The sequence below is a fragment of the Anomalospiza imberbis genome, chromosome 2 (genome assembly GCF_031753505.1).
Source record: "Anomalospiza imberbis isolate Cuckoo-Finch-1a 21T00152 chromosome 2, ASM3175350v1, whole genome shotgun sequence".
Taxonomy (NCBI): domain Eukaryota; kingdom Metazoa; phylum Chordata; class Aves; order Passeriformes; family Viduidae; genus Anomalospiza; species Anomalospiza imberbis.
In genome coordinates this window covers 58,718,395-58,737,910 of record NC_089682.1, presented here as the reverse complement: position 1 = coordinate 58,737,910, position 19,516 = coordinate 58,718,395, and the positions used below count along the sequence as shown (strand labels likewise).

The window sequence follows — 19,516 nt, the reverse complement described above, 5'->3', positions numbered from 1 at the left end:
AAAATTCATTGACAAAACCATTCATGTGAGAAAAAATGTGTGTCTTCTTCAAATGAAAACATTTACTTGGGCTGCCAGGTTTAGTTATTTTTGAACTATTAGTTCTGCCTTTGTTACCCAAGACCAATCCAGCCTTTCTCAAGGAGTTTAGATCCAGCAACAGAAAATCTCAAAGGTGGTACTACGCTCCTCTACTTTAATTGGAGAAATTACAATAGATTTAATTACAGCCTTGTTTAAAGCAACCCAAGTATATCAGTACCTGAATGCAATCCTTGTAGTAAATTTTAAATCCTATTTCACAAAACATTACAGTAACTTTGCTGATAATGATTCGAGTACAAATATGGCAAAACTGCATTTTTTACACAATAAACCATTTATTCTTCTTCTGGTAGTCAGCTATACAAAAATCTATGTCCTTTACAAAAAAAAATCACAAACAAACAAAAGGTATTTTTCTTATCACTAACTGCTGAGGCAAGTGTCCTGTGCTTTTTAGAATAGCTGTGTAACACCTCATTGTTTGAGAGGACAGCTTTTAAAGCACAAGATAGTGAGAAACCTATCAAGGCTTATTCCAACTGCAGTTCCTTAGATTTAAGCTGCCCTATATATAGTTGAATCAGCTTCCTATACCACTGACTTCTTGTTAAACTTCTCAGCTATAATTTTGGGAGACAAGAACTGAAGCTGCTTCTAGATAAACTGCTGTTACCTGTGGAAGGTAGGTGATAGACCTGAATGAAAAGATACTTTCTCCCACGAGAATTCATTTAATGGGCAGAATTACTTGTTAAATGTATTTTTGTGGAACCTACATGCTAACATTTACTTCTACAGACCCTTACTACAGAATCATCACATCTTTACTGTTCTAAACCTCCATACCTGACTTAGACACATTGCCCAGTCTCCCAGCTGAGCCAAAAGGAAGAATCAATTAAGCATTTTATGTATTCATTTTTATTTTTAATCAGGAATTAAATGGCACTCACAAAATCATGTTCTGTCAGAATATGGTTTCCTGGTCTCACAAAGCCTCTTTATTTAGGCTAGCTGTTACAGTGAGTTAAGCAAGTAAGAAACCAGGAGACTTCCAGCTGAGACACCTCTCTTGCCTGTCCCTCTGCAGACATATATAAATTTCGTTGTTAGGTTCAATTCAGGAATAACAGGATTAATTAGTTTCTGTATCGTTAGAGTTTTCTTTCTCAGCTTGGCTCAGTGTTTAAAATTCCTTCAGACCTTTAGCTTCCTAAGAACTGGGACTGTTTTCTTTCTCAGTGCCAGCACTCAACAGAATATACAAAATAAAAATTATAACAGAATAGTTTAGTGGTTCTACACAGCCATTTTAACACTTCATAATAATAATACTGGTAAGAGAACATAAGTTGCTTATAAAACACAGTTATAGTTATACACTTAGAAGATTAGAAGATTTTCTTCCTCAAGAGCTCACGTAAAAACAGGAAAGTGTTCGTGGTGCTCCTGTTACACTTTTGCATGCTTCCATGAGACCTTATGTTTTAGCTCCATTTAAAATGAAAAGCATGAGAACTGTTTCCTTTTCAAGTATTTTGCTTACCCTGAATACTATTCATCTGACTAAATGCACAAAGCAAGAACCCCAAAGGAATCTATTTTAAAAACAGGGAATTAACTAAACTGATTTATTTCATGGCACACCAGGATTTGTGTTTTACTTACATGCTATTTATTGCAAAAAATCAGCAAAATGTACAATTTGAGAAAACTGCAAACATTTGTCATTTCAAAAAAAAAAAAAAGGGCAAGTTTCCTTTTCAATATTATTTTAATATTTGTACAATTGTTTAGACTTAATCAAAAAAAGATTGTGTATTTACCTATATAAAAGCTTTAAATAATAGGTAAAGCTAGCTTAAATTATAAAACCAAAACACATCAGACTGAAATACATGTTTGCATTTTTCTTTATTAAATTTATGGCACTTAATTTAATAGCAGAAATAATAATAATAGGGCTCCACAATCAGAAGCAGTATCATTTTCCAACTGTCCCAATTCTTCAAGAACAAGGTCTTTAACTCAAAACTGAGGCAGACCTCATTGTGATTTTTTTTATATTACAACACTATCACAGCTGCATCAGCCCTGCAAGCTTGCTGTTGTTTATTTTCCTTTGTATTCTGTAAGTTTAATTACAGTTTCACTGTGCTGTCAAGTAGACAAGTGTAACAGCATGCCCCTGGAAAATGATTGACATTTATGTTTAATGTGGCTGATCCAGCAAAAAAAATCTTTTCATTTAGCATTATCCTTTTTTATTTTTTTTTTATTTTTTTTACAAAAGCTAATGTTGAACATACTGCATGACATTACCAAAAGTATTACAAACTATAAAAGAAAGAGTGTGAACTAATGATCAGATTTCTCAAGGGCTGTAGTGAATAATAAAATAAAACCAGCATTACATTGCAGCACCTTTAAACATGTAAAAAAAAACCAGTGCTCTGTGTACATCAAAAATGAGTTACTGAATTGTACTATTACCAATGTTTGTGGAAAAATATATATATATGTACACACACAAAGGCACACACGCAGGGGAAACAAAAGGAACTCAAGCATTTAGGCATCTGAAAACTGAGTTTTGGTGTTCCAAAAAAATCATAAAACACCATATAATAATGTTCACAGATTTTATATCATCCACATGTTTTTTCACTAAACAAAAAATGACAGGCTCTAAAAAAAAGAGAAAATTAAATACTTAATTATTTTATAATGAAGTAAATGCAATCAATGCATGACATGACGTGGCATGTTAAATCAAGAATCATTATTCAGTATTAAAATAACTGCACCAGTTTACATGTACTAAACTATCCTTTAAATGTTTACAGTGTGATGCTGCAGCAAATTTATAATCAGATCCAGCTGATAAGAGTATTATTATGAGTGACATGAATGTCCACAGAACGCAAAAGAATACAGATATGCTTTGGAGCAGTATCTCCAAAGTTATTTAACTTCCACCCCATTTCCCATTTCATTGTATGTCCAGTCTTAAGATTAGTACATTGAAAACTGACATTACCCTTTCAGAAACATTACATTAAATGAAATAAATCTAATAAGGAGTTATAATTACAGGCTTCATCTAACAGAAAGCTAAGCTTTGGTTATATAAAGTGCAGTTCAATAATATGCCAATTAATCACGATGTTGTGCATACATCTAATTTTTGCAGCTCAATTTCCTTGCAAATTCTAAAAAATATTCAGGTTTTACAGTTTGCTTAACAGCAGGCTCAGTTAAGAAAAAAAATCCCATTTAAGTAAATTTCAGTTCGAAGTACCTTGGTACCATCCACCTTTGTCCACAACACCTCTAAACCGCTTGGCACCGTGAAACCTCTTGGACACTCCATAATCTGCAGAATTCATTTGTATCTCACCACTTGAAACACCTAATTCTTGACAGAACAGTCCCCTAACCTCTTCAAATAATTTATACTTTTTGTTGTATGAAGTTTTCAAGTTTTATTATGATACAAGCAGTACATTCCATCACTCTCATGGCAACTTCTGAAGTAAACCTATCATTGGGAATCTGTGGAAAAGGAAGTAAGTCAGGATACCTAGTTTTTAAGCTATCTACTCCATAAGCCTCCAATGTCTGAACATCATTTGAAAGTCCTTCAAGTTGCTGACTGTACTCCTCTATTTTTTGTGCAAGGGCTGCTGGTTTTATGTCTTTGTCTGACTTGCCCTTCACAGCATAGTCAGCTGCAATCAAGGCTAGTTTGGTAGAAAGGTAGCACTTAAAGCACACCCATTCATTGGCATTTTTATGAAGGTCATTTCGTGCGGCTGAAAAGTTGGCTCGGGCCTGCCTAAGCCATCGACGTGCCTCCACAGGATTGCCAACGGACCTGAATGTAGGAGGGACAAAAAAGCGCTGGGAGTAAGATGGCCCTGTGGAGGAGGGACACTTTTCTTTGTACTGTTGCCTTTCAGATTTGTGGCTTGTTGCTTCCTGATTCCATGAAGTGTAAAATCTCTGAAATGAAAATTTATCTGACTGAAACCGAGAAGCAGAAGATGAAAATGGTCTCCTTGAGGCTCTGTCCATATTTTGATCCATAAAGGCCTGTTTTTCCATCCTGTTAATCTCATTCTGTAAGTGTTTGAAAACCTCATTGGCAATATCAAGATTTTCTGCATTTTTATCTGGGTGCCATTTAAGATACAGCCTCCTAATAATCTTTTTTCTTTCAGATTCTGGAAGCTTCCAAGCCTGTTCAATCACAGATGTCACTTCTTTTAATATTTCTGGCAACGAGTTTGACTTTATCTTTTTTGGAGAGTGGTGTTTTGAGGACATTGCTTTGTGGCTCTCTCTACCAGTGAAGATAGGTGGAATTGCCCTTGGTCCATGTGCTGGAAATTCTGTAGGACTGGTTGGGGTAGAAGGTGTGCTATCCCTGCCTTGAGAGCTTTCCTCTGGTCTGGAAAATTTGTACAAGTCAAGGGAGCTCACTATTTTGTATTCACTATATCCAATATCAATCTGGTAAATCTTCCCCAAAAAACTGGGGCTTTCATCATCTTCTCTTTCTACTTCTTGCACGATGATTGCATAGGTATAAGTAGGCTGATATGATCCATATATATCACCACCTTCAGAATCAACAAGATAACCAACATATTCACCAGGATAAAATACATTCATTGGATCCATTAGAAGTGTGTAGTGAATTTCAGCTGGTATAGGAGTGCCAGGTGTTGGTAGTTCAAGTTTTGATGGCTCAGAAGAGTCATACTTCACTCCTAAGCTGTCAAGCTTCTCACTGATCCGATAAATATCATTACAACCCAGCATGGCAATTAAATATGAGGTATCAGAAATCAGGTTGTCAGTTGCAGATTTTAAGGTCATGGCTAATGCTAAGAGGAAATTTATGTCCTTGCTGTCAGAATGCTGTATGTAAAGCAGTATTACTGCATTTCCATATCTCTTCAAGAAAGCAAATGTTTCACTTTTGCTGTGGGGAATAGGCGCAAACCCTTTAACTCTTAATGTTGTTTGCAACTTCTCGAAACAGGAAACTTTCAAACCCTCTCGCAAAGCTTTGCAAAGTCTTATTGCTTTTTCTTCGTTAGCCAGAAAAGCATTGTCATTTTCATGCTTCATAATCCTAATGAGTCCTGTGATGAATTGCTCTGAAGACAACAGTAACTGTAACCTTCCCTGCAAAGAACATAACGCTCCAAACTGACAAATTTTGGGAGACTCCTCATCTAACTGTTCTTCAAGTATACTGCTAAGTAAGCGAGGCCTCAGTTTCTGAGGGAATAACATTATCAATTTAGTGTGAAAGCCATGGTCTTTGCCTAAGTAACACTGGCTAAGATCAACAAGCATCTGCACACCAATGTTACCTTGGATTCTGCTTTTGTAGTGGGGCGCATCATCAAAAACTAAGATACTAGACTTTACCAACCTACCATCTTGACTAGGAAGGTAAAGGGCAAAATCTCTCATATTCTCAAGGTCATTCCGAACCTTAACAGAGTCATTCTGAAGACTTTTGAACAGGCCTGAAACTACTCTTTTAACTGTGCGCATTTCATTAGGATCCAATTGCTTTCCTTCCGAGCTCTTATATATGCGACCTAGAACTTCAACATACTGCTTTGTTGAAATAATGTCTTCAGTGCCCAAATGTTTAAATAACTGATGGAAAGTACCAAGTTCTAAAGGAAGTTTGTAAAGATAAGGTTTAAAATCAGATTCATACTCAAGGTTTATTACCACCTCCTCAGGCTTAAGCAGCTTCCAACCTTCTTCAACCATTACAAAAGAAACTCCTCGAAGCTGAAAGCGGAATTCCCTCTTCTCTGTACTAAGAAACTCATAAATGCTTCTTAAGACCTTGGCCCTAGTTTTCACCATGTCCTCATCCAAAGTTGTTATATTGCATATGTTCCTGCAGTTATTGATAACTTTGTCCAGAGGAGGGTCCAAATTAACATTCAGCATGGCTAAAACTTGCTCAAGCTGTTCTTGTGCACCAAGACTACTCCCCTCTTGTTCTTTGATGCTTAAAGGTGTTGCTTTCTCAGGAAGAATAGGACATGATGTCCACAGCAACTGCAACACATCGGTCTGCTTGAATTTAGGGTTCACCTGTGCCCCATTGAATCGTATGAGAGGAAGAGTTCCATTAACTTCTTGATACTGAGGATGAAATCTCACAAATTCTGCTGGAGCTCGTTCAGGGCACAGAAAAGGAATTAAAGACAATTCTTTCAGAAAATTTCCCGAAAAAAGGTCAGCTCTTTCTTGAAATATATGATGGAGGAGAACGTCGACAGTATTCTGTAGTGTTTCTTTAGACCAGTTTTCTGTATTTGCTCGCATGCTGATTTCCTTAGCAAACTGCAGTAACTGCTGCTGTGAAATGATGAATTTCAATCCGATATGTCGCAGAAAAGTTACCCATGATGGAAGGAATGCCGCTTGATTTTTTGGTTTTGTAAGTTGCTCCAGCTTCTTAAAAAAATCTTGAGGTATAAAGAATTTTTCAGGCAGCATAACTTCAAAGACTTTTACAGTCCTGTCATAAAAGTACTTTGCAGGTTTTAACCTATTGCTTGCATCATGAATGATCAAAATGCTTTCAAGCTTTTCAAACACCTGTTCTTTAATTTCTGAAGTTTCTTCAATGCTAGTTAGCCTATTCTTTAAGTAGATCAAATGTTCTAATTTTGCATCGTAAGACAGACTTTCAATTTTTGGCAAAAGATGTTTCAAGTACACTTCAAGATCATCCACAGAGACACAGCCAAGCATAGTATACAAGTCTTTCAAATGAACCTTCTCCTCAAGAAAAGCTGATGAAGTTGACTGTGTCCATCTGTCTACTTCTACTGATGGGATGCTTTTCGTGAGGACATAACATGTCCCATATTTTGCAATGCTGATGTATCGGCCACTGATTGATTTGTAACATGGAAGAGACTTTAAAATTTTAATGTCATCTTCAGATGTCAAATGACATAAGTTGCAATTGAAGTACATTAGGAGCGCCTCAAAGTCACTTTCTGCTAACTTTTCAGTCTTAAACGTTGATGTCTGTACCATATATTGTATGGCTTTCAGAATGCTGGAGGGATTATCTATGTTTGCTGTACGTCCCGACAACAAAGGCACTAAAGCACTGTCTTTGGAGCTGATTTTGTTCAATGCCAGCTGAATACAGCCTGATTTCATTAAAGCATGGAAGACTTTATCACTCTGAGCATTTGGAAAGACAGCTATATGCATGATGCTGAGTGGCAGCAAAACATCACACTCTGGCACAACCAGATGATTGGCTGAGACAGTAAACTTTACACCTGGGAGCAAAGTCCAGTCCTTCAAAGTTTCAATAACACCATCAAATTTTGCTTGTGTATCTTCTTGCTCTTCCTTAATATTTAGAGACTCACTGATAAAATGCCAAGCACTTTTAAGCCAAGATTCACTTGCAAAGTTTTCCTTCCATTTCATACAATTTCTAGTTTTATACTCTCTAGGCAGCACAGATGATAACAATTCAGCAAAACTTCTGATATCAAAGACTTTTGCTACTTCACTGCTGAGCAGAATATTGTTGTATCTCAAATACAATGTATTCATGAAGAGATCCTTCCGTGATGGAATCAATTCATGGTATGTTGTCAAGAACTTTGGTCGCTTTGAATCAAAAACTTGCAAAACATTGTCAAGAGTAATGAGGAGTGGCAAACCCTCAATTTGGATTTCATTTTCTTCTGCATCTTTGAAACAGTAGTCAACCAGGAGTTTGAGGCTATGGAACAGTTTCAAATTTGTCTGCTGAAGACGACAGGGTAACTTTCCAATGTGGCAGTTAGAGTCTGGAAAAGAAAATGTCATCAAAAACAATCGGACATCAGCAGGTGTCACATAGGTGACAGGAATATCTGCATCTACCAAACAGTGGTAGAGATTTGCAGTCTCATCACAGTTATACACCAAATTAAATCCAATTTCTAAGAGTAAATGCTTTAGTCTGTAAACATTTTCAGCCACTGTCTTCCGTGTTGTGATATTGTATTCTGTATTTTTAAGGTGCTGCAATTCATCTTGTAGCAAATTGTCAAAGAATGGTCTGCCTTTGTTCACAGTAGACATGTTAATCCATGTGATGATAACAGCAGAATGCAAATCAGAACCATCAACATTTGGAGCTCTCATAACAGGTAAAAGACGCTTCAAATCTTCATAAATGCAACTGTAAACTGCTTTCACTAAGCAATACCAGTCTGGTTGAATATCAAGTCTATTAACTGGGAAAAAGGATAAAAACTTTTTTAAAGTGTCTTTCACAGCATGAATAGGTGTGTTTTGCAGCACTGATATTGTGGGGTCAGTGCCTGGAAAATACCTCTTCTTCAGCTGAATCAGCAGTTCAACGTAGGCTGGTGCTATCAGCGCTGTCATTAAACTACTATTCCAGTCACTTCTTACTCCAACACCGTTATCATCACGCCACAGATTTCTTCTTGCAGAGTCCAAAGCAAAGTGTCCATTCACATGGAAAGGTAATCCAGTTTCTAATGATAAGGGTAAGAAACAGAATGCTCTGTGGGGCTTTTTGTAATTATGAGTAATGCAAGCCGCTACTCCACCACGAGGGAAAAGTGTAATGTCCTCATTCTTGTGGGCTGAAACCACACTTTTGGATACCTTTTCCATGGCAGAAAAGCCTGATCTGTTACAAATTAACCAGGTAGTGAGATTTCCTTCAGAGTCTTCAGTATCCATTGTGTAAGTAATCTGCTGTACAGGTATTTCACTTAGCTGCTTCTTTTTAGTTACACTGTCAATCACAGATGCATGGAACTGTTTTCGTTTCAGTCTGTCTCCATCAGTGATTTTGCCTTGTACAGAATACAGGACATTCAGTGCTCCTGTTGTTTTTTCTATCTCACAAATAGAAATTTTTTCCATATGGTTCAAAAACATTAGGAGTTCTGCTCCATCTGTACGCAGCTTATCCAAAAGATTTTGGACCATTCTATCTGAGCATGGAACTGATGAAATTTCTGATACTTTTGCCATTTCTCCATTTCGAAGAGGAAACCTAAACATTGTACAATTGTCCAGTTTAAAGTGATTTCCTAAGTAGAGATCCAGTACATCTGAGAACTGTGTTCTGAAATCTGCATCTAAATCTCTAAACATGCGGCCAGGACTTGTTGATGTTGAACCTGGTGCATATCTCGCATGAGGATCAAAAATGCAAAGTATATCATTGCCAGACAGGAAAGAAGGGCAATCTGTTATGTGATAAACAGAATTGAAACCTATACCATATTGTCCAGTTTTACAGGGATTTCCTACTTTCGTACCTTTTCCAAGGTTCTGGATTCCCCGAATATCATCTTCTGTAAAAGGCTGATTGTTGTAAACACACAGTGCTGGTCCTTGAAGTGGTGCCCATTTCTCATCAAATATTCTATCAGCTGGATGCTGTCTAGGATCAAACACAAAACAGATCTCTGTAGCTTTTGCATCATCTGCATTCTGAAGGAGCTCTTTCAGCATTTCTTTTTCTGAAGGGTAAGCATTCAGAATGCTTTTAATTCTACTAGTTAATTTTTCTTTCTGGCCAAATTCTGTTCCAAGGGTAGTAAAACAGATATTTGATGCATATCTTTCTAAAGCTTTATGGCGTTTTGGTATTGCTCCAAGCTTCACTGCAACTTCTCTTGGAATATCGCCATGACAATATTTAACAGTTGTGTCTTTAACTTTTATCCATGGACAGTCATTGTAACACAAAGATTTTGCAGGCAGAAGTGAAAGACGAGTATCTGGCAACAAAATCTCACCATACTTTTTCTCACAAAATTCCTGCTTCTTCTCTCTAATGAGGCCCCATATTCCTTCGCTAATTATTCTCCTGCAGAGCTGAAAGTTGTCTTCTGTTAGTTGTTTGGTCCCTCTCTCCTGATTTATTAAATCCAGAACTACCGCAAAGTCCTCAACTGTGAAAGCCTGTCTTACACCCACACTTTCAAACAGCTCACGGAAACTATTTTTGTATTTGTTAGGCAATTGATAGAGATAGGGTGCTGCTTCAAAATTCAAATGAAAAGACACTTTTGATGGATCAGCATACACATTCTCAACCAAAATAAAACTACAGTTTGTTAGCTGTTCAATTATCATGGCTTTTGTTGATTCACTCTCTAACATCGCTTCATGCAGGTATTTGTAACAAGCATTAGTGATATTTTCTTGATACAACGTGATTCCATCAAACGACTTTGCAACTTCTTCTAACTGATTTATGACTAAATTAACATCTGGTTTCTTAAGTAAACCCAAAAATTCTTTGACGGCTAATGACAAAGTACCACAACCTTTAAAAGAGTGGGAGTTTTCATTAAGAATTGGTTGTATGAGGCAAACTATATCTTGATGATCAGCAGTGAAAAGATCATTTGCTGAAAACATCGCTTCAGGCTGAAAATCACTACCTTTCCAGTGCAGTGAGAAGCCTGCTGGTTTGCTAAGAAAAGGAAGGAAAGGAATGTTTTGACATTTTGCAGCAAATTCTTTAGCTCTAAGATCTCTTGATTTTAATTTTTCATCAATAAGACTCAATATAATGCTGCTCCTGAGACAAGCTGCGGCATGATCAGTCTTGTTAATTTCAGCTACTGACTCTGCACGTTCTATCAGATCTTCCCATAAAATATCATCTTTAGCCATTCCCAACTGCTCAAGTTTAACCAAAATAACAGGGTTAAGATAATCCTGAGTGGTACCATAAGGAAATCTTCCGTCCTCAGCATCATACAACTTTGCAACTCTTCCTTCAGGATGGATCAGTCTTGATGGTGTAACTAATGAATGTCCATCCAATGAACAGGGAATACATGGAGTAGCGCGAAGAATTCCTGAGAACTCCTCCATTTTTTCATTGAGAACATAACGCATCAAAGGATCACGTAGCTCTGCATCAATCTCCTGAACATTAGGGAAAAATACCTCAGAAAAGAACTGTTTCTCAGAGAAAGTGTTCTCCAATAATATGTACTTGCATCCTGCTTCTTCAAACCCTGTCTTTACCCAGGATGGAAGATCTACAGCACACAGATTTTTGGATCCAGTTTTTTTAAGGTACTTCAGAAAGATCTTGAAGGCTGATGGCCCAACATCTGGCCGTTTCAGTATGGAGTCATCTAAAAACCTTACATTCTTCATGGAAACCCAAGACGAACCATCAGAAAACACTTTGATCCCTTCTTTGCTTTTCATATGAGCTATGTCCTCATAAAACCCTTGACAAATAACAGAAAAATCATCGTGAACTGAATTGGGATCTGGCCACACTGCACAGTAACTGTAGTCAACTAGCTCACCATTGATTGCCATGTCACGTAAAACACAAAGGGCTTCTATGTAGGCTTTTACAATAACATGCCTCATGAATACTGTATTCCATCTTCCTTTTGTGTCTGTTTTCCAGATCTCTTTCCGATTTGAAGTAACTGCAAAGCAGCCATTTATGTGGAGAGGTAAGCCTGTTTTTATTCGCAGAGGTAAGTAGCAGAATACTTCACCTATGTTGTTGCAATTAGGTTTCACAATCCATTTTTGATCCTGAGTTTCAGACAGCAGCACTCCTACACCACCACAGGGGACTAGGCCTAGTCTTCGTCCACTTTCATGCAAAGAAAATTTCAAAGCATCTCCAACATCCATGCAAGAACATATAAGCCAAGTTGTTGAATCTACTGTTTTCTGTGGCAATTCTTCACCTGATCTTTTTGTCTGTCCCGATTTAGCCATTTCAAAGAAAGCAGCTGGATCATCTTCAGTGCCTCTGAAAAGTGGAGACTGTAAATCAGCAATCCGCCTAAACACATGGTGAAATTCTTCTACTACTATCTGCAGGATACATGATGACTTTGGTGTTTCAGTGGGAAGCTTTTTAGTACTGCTGCTGCACACTTTCATGAGTTTAGCTGCTTCCTTTAAAACACTTACATTTGGTGCAGCCAAGGCTTTGGAAGAACACAGATTTTTTCTGATAGTGACAACATCTTGTGCCATGCCGGGATCATCTGCTTCAATTTTCAAGTATTTCAAAACCATTGAATTTACACTCTGAGCAAATATTATCAGTCTATGACCACAAATGCTAAATTCATCCACAAGAGAGTAAATGTCTGCTGTATTGTAGGATGCACTGCTGACTTCACTCACTTTAGCTTCCTGCTGAGTCCTAAAGGACAGCCTGAAAAGTGTTCCTTTGTAGCTATAAGGAGATTCTACTGTCAGTGGTAGCTGGCAACCAAAAACTCCTATAAATGGCTTAAACTGGTTTGGAAATTTTCGCAGTCTCTTCTGTTGCTTACTCCAGTTGATTTTGATGCCAGGGTTAGATTTATCTCTGATATGCTTACTTATATGGTTGACATTTGGATCAAACATAATCATGAACTCCCGGCTCAAAATAATAGGAACATCAGTGATATGATAAACAGAATTGAATCCCAGTCCAAATTTTCCAACTTTGTCAACTTCACTCCTTTTTAGAGACTCTCCTAATCGAGTTATATTTAGGAAATCAGAGTCAGAAAACTCAGAATTATTGAATGACCACAAAGCTGGACCATGACATGCTGCCATTCCCGGATCCAGAAGGTTCTCTCTTATATCCATATTTCTTCTCATGTCAATCAGGAAATTACATTCCGTTGCATTAGCATCGTCAGCATTTTGAAGAAGCTCCTTAAAGATATCTGAAATGGAAGGGTATTCTTCCAATATGTTTTTAATTCTCACAGTCAGAGGCTCTCTTTGCCCAGATTGCTCAAACCCCATATTTTCTGGATTAATCAGTCTTGTGCTAAGGCATGGGACATTTAACCACTCAGCGGTTTTCATTGGTATGTCTTCATGCACCAAAATTATGGGTTCAACAGAATCCTCAAGCAAATCATTTAAGTCATCAACCTTGATGTCACAGTAACAGCACTCATGAATTGGCTTCATTGCAAGTTTATAAGGAAGTTTGCCACTGTACAGCGGCATGGGCGTATGCAGACTTGCAGGGATTTGATTGCTGTACAGCCATCTTATGATACTCAACATAATGTGAAGGCTTTGCTTGCTCTCTTGTTCTGAGAGAGACTGCTCACTCTTCAGATATATTTTCTGAATGACCATAGAAACGTGGTCTGGTGTTAACTCCTCAATTGAACCACAACATTTAAACAACTGGTGAAACTTCGCCATCGTTTTTGGAACATAATGTAGATAAGGCTGGAGATCAAGATCAGGAACTGATTTTATAACTGCTTGTGTGAGGGAACAAAATGTTTTACCTGTCCAAACCCAAGGAAATTTCAAGGCTTTAAAAGCTTCTTTGCCTTCTTCTAGATGATCATGCATAAATCCATAAATCTCAAGCAAGATATGCTGAAATTGGTAGTAGTCCTCATCACTGAAGGTTTTAGAACTATGCCAATCAACTACCACCTTGAAATGTTTCAAGACTGCTTTTATGCTGGGCTTGGTGGGGATGTCAAGTGCTTTCTCTACATCCAACAGTACATTTTCCACAAGAGGAACTGAGGACCCAACTAAAATTGCATGTGATATATCACACATTTCTGGTGGTGAACACAGATTACAGTGATCTCCCTTCCAAACCAAGGATCCAGGATAATTTGGAGGCCTTTCCTTACTTGCAGGAATCCATTTTATCTTTTTCATTGCAGCTTTTGTTTCAGATGATTGAAGCAGCATATGATTTTTGTTCAAAATCGTCAAGAGAGTTCTAGCTTTTCTTAAGAGCAAATCATGATTGGTGTTAGAGTCAGCATGCAAAATTTCAATTTTTTTTGCCACCCTCAAGATATCATTTTCCTCAAGATTGGCTTCATTTTTTAAGCCTATTTGTCTCAGTGAATGAAGAATATCTGAGGATGTAAAAATAAAAGGGGGGAAGCAACTTTCCTCCTCAGCATAAAACAAATGTTGCAGAAGTTCTACCTCAGGATCAAAGAGTTCATTTGCTGACATTATCTTTTCCGGTGAGATCTGAATAAACTTTAGTGGTGTCAGCCAATCTATCACATCTGTATTCTCATTTTTCAGAAAAGTCAGATTTTCAAGAACCCATTGCATTATCTGTGCTGTTTCATCATATGAATAAAAATCACTTCTTATGTCTTCTATAACAAACTTCAAGCAGTCTGTGCTCTTTAGCTGTTCTATTTTCAGCAAATTAGCTAAGCGAATAGTTGCTTCATCACTGCTGTCAATTATTGGAACAGAAAACCTTAGACCAGGAGGAATTTTGGCAGTGTGGTGCAATACCTTACTACCTCTTAGCCCAGTAAAAACAGGGACACTTTCATCAGATGATTTTTCAATTTTTTTAAATATTAGTAATTCCTGAATAATTCTCTTCTCTTTTTCATTTGCATCTGTTAAACTAGCTAAGAATGCCCTAAGAGCATCTTTATGTGTTGGTGGGAATGACGCAACCTGATTGCATAGTTTCTGTAAGGACATTTTTTCCATTATTTGTAAAACAGCACTTGGCAATGGTGGATGCACATATTTTTTTATAAGTGGATGTTGGATAGAAATATCCAGTTTCTTAAGTACAACTCCACCAATTTTCTGAATAATATCAGCTAAATATTCTGGGAGCTGAGTCTCAGATTCATCTTCCAGAATGATGGGTGATGGATTCCTAAATCTAACCAGTTCCACCGATGTTTGATTTTCCTCCAGCAGCGTCCTGGGGATAAGTGGCATTTCATCAAACACACTCAAGTCATCAGAAAAATGTATATATAGATTCTTCCAGACCATCTTGAGCCAGGAAACTGATGGGTGCTTTTTTTCTTCCAAGCCTGGGTACCACTGTACAACCACATCTCTCCCAGGCCACACGCTGTTCATAACTTCTTTAATGAGCCGGGCAAACCTTTCTGGGTTCAGGAGCTGCAGCTGAGTGCATGGCCTTCCTGAAATTACAGCAAAAGGGAAAAGCTGTGAAAGTCACAGAGTTACTTAGCAAATGGCTTCAAGGGGCAAAGAAAAAGGAAAACAAGGAAAAAAAAGTTTAATCTGTGCCCTGCCTTTTTCTGGGAAAAAAAAATTTGTTAACCAGGACTGCAGATACAGCTTCCTTTGCTTTCAGGAGTTAATGAAAAGCGAATACATTCCATATTAGTATGAAAGTATAAACAAATTGAAAATTATCAGTATGTTATTATTACATTTGTTAGTTTAACACAAAAGTTCTCAGGCATACATAAGCAACTAGAGATTTAGAACTGAACTACAAACTTTTTTTTTAGTTGATTCTTTACCCAACTTATTTGCCTAGTGGTAAATAGAACTCTAATCCTTTATTTCTCTATAACTGCAAATGTTCAAACAGATTTGAAAGATTATTTATTAGATATAGAAAAGTGGTTCAGGTGCAGCTGCTCTTACAACCAAAACTGACAATAAACTAGACTCAGACAAGAAGTGCTGAAACTAAGTCTACATGTTTTTACTCTTATTACTGAAGTTCTCATTAAAATGAATATGTCTTTACACTCATGTCTTAATTAACATTAGGAAAATTTATACTTAAAAACTACAGAACTTCTGGGAGTAAAACAGCACAGAATAAAAAAATACAACTACTTCCCAACACATCAGAAATAATGACCGAAGTGAAAGTAAGACATCCATTTAAATTTCACATCTTTCATCACACATCTAGATAACATTGCCATTTTCTTGAAGGCAACAGTCCAAGATTAAGAGCATTTATAGACATCCTTCAGAAAAAATATTTTTTCTTTCACTTCATGCCTACAGAGCTACAGACTCTGATAGCTCTATTGAACAGAAAAATAGGTAAACACATCAGCCTTGTAAAAGTGAGGAAAACTTGCAGAAGGGGCCCACAAAGATAAGAATCTACTTAAAAGCTAAACTTAAGTCCCATTTTTGTAATTTGAGAACAGAAGTTAAAAATACTGGTTTTAAAACTATACAGGTAATCTTAAAAGTACCGGAAATCTTCCTGCATGTAAAATTATTAAATATATATTTAAAAAACCAATGAAAATGTTGATAATTTCTATTTAACATAATTACAAGGTTTTCTTCATCAATATGCATTTTCCCCTCAGCTATATTTAGAAATCTTTTCATAATTATGTTAGGTTGCTATCACCTGGCAGCACTATTGGGCAAGTTTTTTTAAAAGAAAGCTGGGGCAAGGAGAAAAGCTAATCACCAAATTCACACAAATATCAAGCTTCAATCCAAACTAGTACATCTTCAATTAATAACCATACCTGAAAATCCCCAGAGAAGCTGCTGGGCTAGAATATAATCAAATCCATTTTTAGAAAACATCCTATGAACTGCATATTAATACACTAAGTAAAGAAACAGTTACTAACTAGAAAAATACAGATCACATTTTAGGAGAGTAAAAGATCTGTTTGTCTTTGAACAACACAATAAAACTATTGCACCCCATCTCAATGAAATAATATTAAAAGTCTCTATTTCTGCGACTATATTAGAAATCTCTCTGATGTAATTTCTACAGCTATATAAATAAAATTCTTGACATATTAAGATTTCTAAACCTGTCAAAACCCCCTCTAATACTTATTATTTATAGTAACATACAACTTTTATGGTAGTGCAGTTCTACAATTATGCAGAATCATTGAGTGAAGAATAATTTAGGAGGAGGTAGAATGAAAAGTAGGACACCTGAATCTTGTAAAGGATTATCTAATAGTATTTAATAATTCTGAGAACATTTAGAAGAATACTTGCCATATTTATTTACAAAAATATGTTCTTTTAATGAGAGGCGTAGTACCAAGAACAAATCCCTAGAAAAACATCATTCAAATAATCTGCCAGAATAAAAGAGAGACAAAAGCAAGACTTAAATGTGACCTAAAATCTCCCCAGTAACTAAAAGGACTAGAATTACTTCATTGTAGTTCTAAGACCTAGCCTGCAAGGAAAGGAATGCCCTAGAACTCAGCAAGGGACTGGTTTAATAGCATACAGGGGTTTCTCTGTGTCTGTCACCTCTGTGTTTTCTGTTTAATATGTATTCAGGCATATACTGTATTTCATTTTGGTTGTTTTGCTCTGTTTTTTAATTTAAGCCTGCTTTTAGATTGCTTTGTGACATTCACTTGGAGGAAATTGTCAAGGAAAGCACATCTCGAAAATCAGCTCAAGGTTTCATCACACAGAACAGGCATTTTTCAATACTAACATTGCTGTCTTACATAAAATCTTCATCCATCTAATCTCACTGTGGTTGTCTTCACACCTATATATATACATTCCTTAAAAGGTACTATTAAACAGTAGCTCCTTAGGATTCTATCCTAGATTACAAACATTCCCTGTATGGATACACAATTTAAAGTAGTCATTACTTTCAACACTTAACGTTCTGTTTAAACACCGTACTGAGGGAAACACAGTACAGTAGAGAAAAAAAATTAAGCATATTCTACTGCATAAACAGACACAGCATCCATCATCTAATCTGCTGATAGGACTTTGAAAATTCTGCTTTTTAAAATAAAGGTTTTCTTTGTAATAATTTCAAACTTGCTGTCCTTCATATTGAATCAAATTCACAGATGTAATATATTCAATACATTTTATGTTAAATATTTAGATGTTTTGCTCTATGCAAAAAGTCACTTGATTATTTTAATTTTTTCATAGATGCTTTGCTATAGTTTAAAAATTTATCATCTTGTCTCAGAATTACCTTATTTTTCTTTTGTTTTCAATAATGAAGGAATGATCAAAACATGGAGAAAGAAGGAGTTTTAGAACTCAACAAAAAGAATAATAAAGAGGAAAGATTTAAACGAATGAAGGGGAAAAAGGTCAAAACTCAGAAGAAACAGACTAAATGACTGAAGACCATGATAAAGGATATAATGAAAAGCAAATCAAGACTGTGAGTAACAGTATTCTACATCTAGTTCTAACATCTTTAGTCTAAAAGAATTCTGATGAATCATGTAATTAAAAAAAAGACAATAATCTTTTCCTGAAAAGTACATTTTCTAGACACTGAAGAACAGTTTACTTTTAAATAGTATTAGTATATAGTGAACTAAGAAGTGGCTTGGTTTGTGAAATGTGAAAATATTTCTGAGATATAGGCTTCATATTTATTAATCAAATGGTAAACACAAAGGTGAAAACGTAAGTGCAGACAAACTCTGAGAAGAATAGATACCAGAAAAAAATTAATTGTGAAGACACTTAAGCATAGAGGCATCTCATCTATACATACAACAAACTCCTTCACCATGTCTTTTGATCATGACTGGGAGTATTTCAGTAGGCCCACACTGACACAACCATAAACCATGAATTAAGAATCAGGAAACACATGATAAAATTATTTGATCTACAGTATGCTTGAGGCTAGATACTTAAACTGATTTAAAACAAATGTTTTGGTTTAAAATAAATGTACTGATCACCTGCAACTGTGAGTTGAAAGATGATCCACAGTACTAAAACCATGACACAGCTACTGCATATGCAAATATTATAAATATAAAACAAAATTAAGACTGTCTTAGGTGGAAGAATACTATTTGAATAAAATTCTTCATCCTTGAATACATTTTACTAAATTTTATCACAAATTTTCATCCTTCTTCCTTTGCCTTTTTTTTCATTTATAATTTTCATTTGTGTCATTTCAACTCAAAGAAGTCTATCATATCTTAATGGAGTTTTTTTTAGATGACTGTCTTATTTATGGGAACTCAGCTTCAAGAGACATTACGATAAACTTGGGTTTAGAGCTAGTCTGTTTGAACCATTTAAAGTTCTGTTTGTAAGAAAATACAAAAGACACATTACCTCGGCTTTTGGCAGCTTCTTTCAAAGCAGCAAGGACCTCAGGCTTCAGGTCATCAGAGAGTAACCTTCCCTCTAGGCCAGGAAAGAGTGATCTAGCACACCATGAAAAAAGAGAAAAACAAATCAAAAAGGCCCCCATATTTTAGCAAAGCCTCATTTATTTGTGTTACTGTATAGACATCACCAGCATGGTAATCATCATGGTAGAACAGAGTAGCATGCAAAGCAATCATGCATATGCAGACTAGGGCTTTCATTGGGTATTTTCTGACAAATAAAAAAGTTGTACATTTAGAAGCAGAGAGCAGTAAGAAAGTAATTTTTCCAACTACTCTTCTTTTCAAAGCAGGTCTAAGCAAGTTTTCTTTGATAGAAAAACTGGGATTAAAAAACTATTTTCACCTATTTGTACTCTAACAAAAAAAAAAGTTAAAATACCATTGTATGTCTCTTAGAATTCTGTTTGAAAAGTTTACATAAAATAAAAACATAATCCTAGAAAGTCACACAGATCTGTGGATTTGAAAAGATCTAAAGATTT

The 19,516-nt window shown here is 36.2% G+C and overlaps 1 protein-coding gene across 4 annotated transcripts in view; it reads right to left on the bottom strand.

The window, feature by feature from the left end:
* Positions 1 to 1,656: 1,656 nt before the first annotated feature.
* SACS (sacsin molecular chaperone) overlaps positions 1,657 to 19,516 on the bottom strand; it is a 55,238-nt gene continuing 37,378 nt past the window's right edge. For all 4 annotated transcript variants that reach the window (XM_068181281.1, XM_068181280.1, XM_068181282.1 and 1 more), the window contains 2 exons: positions 18,976 to 19,067; positions 1,657 to 15,059 (listed from right to left, as the gene is read on the bottom strand). In XM_068181281.1, coding sequence (XP_068037382.1) covers positions 3,499 to 15,059; positions 18,976 to 19,067 — 11,653 coding nt within the window. In that variant the 3' untranslated portion in view covers positions 1,657 to 3,498. The remainder of the gene's footprint in view (positions 15,060 to 18,975; positions 19,068 to 19,516) is intronic.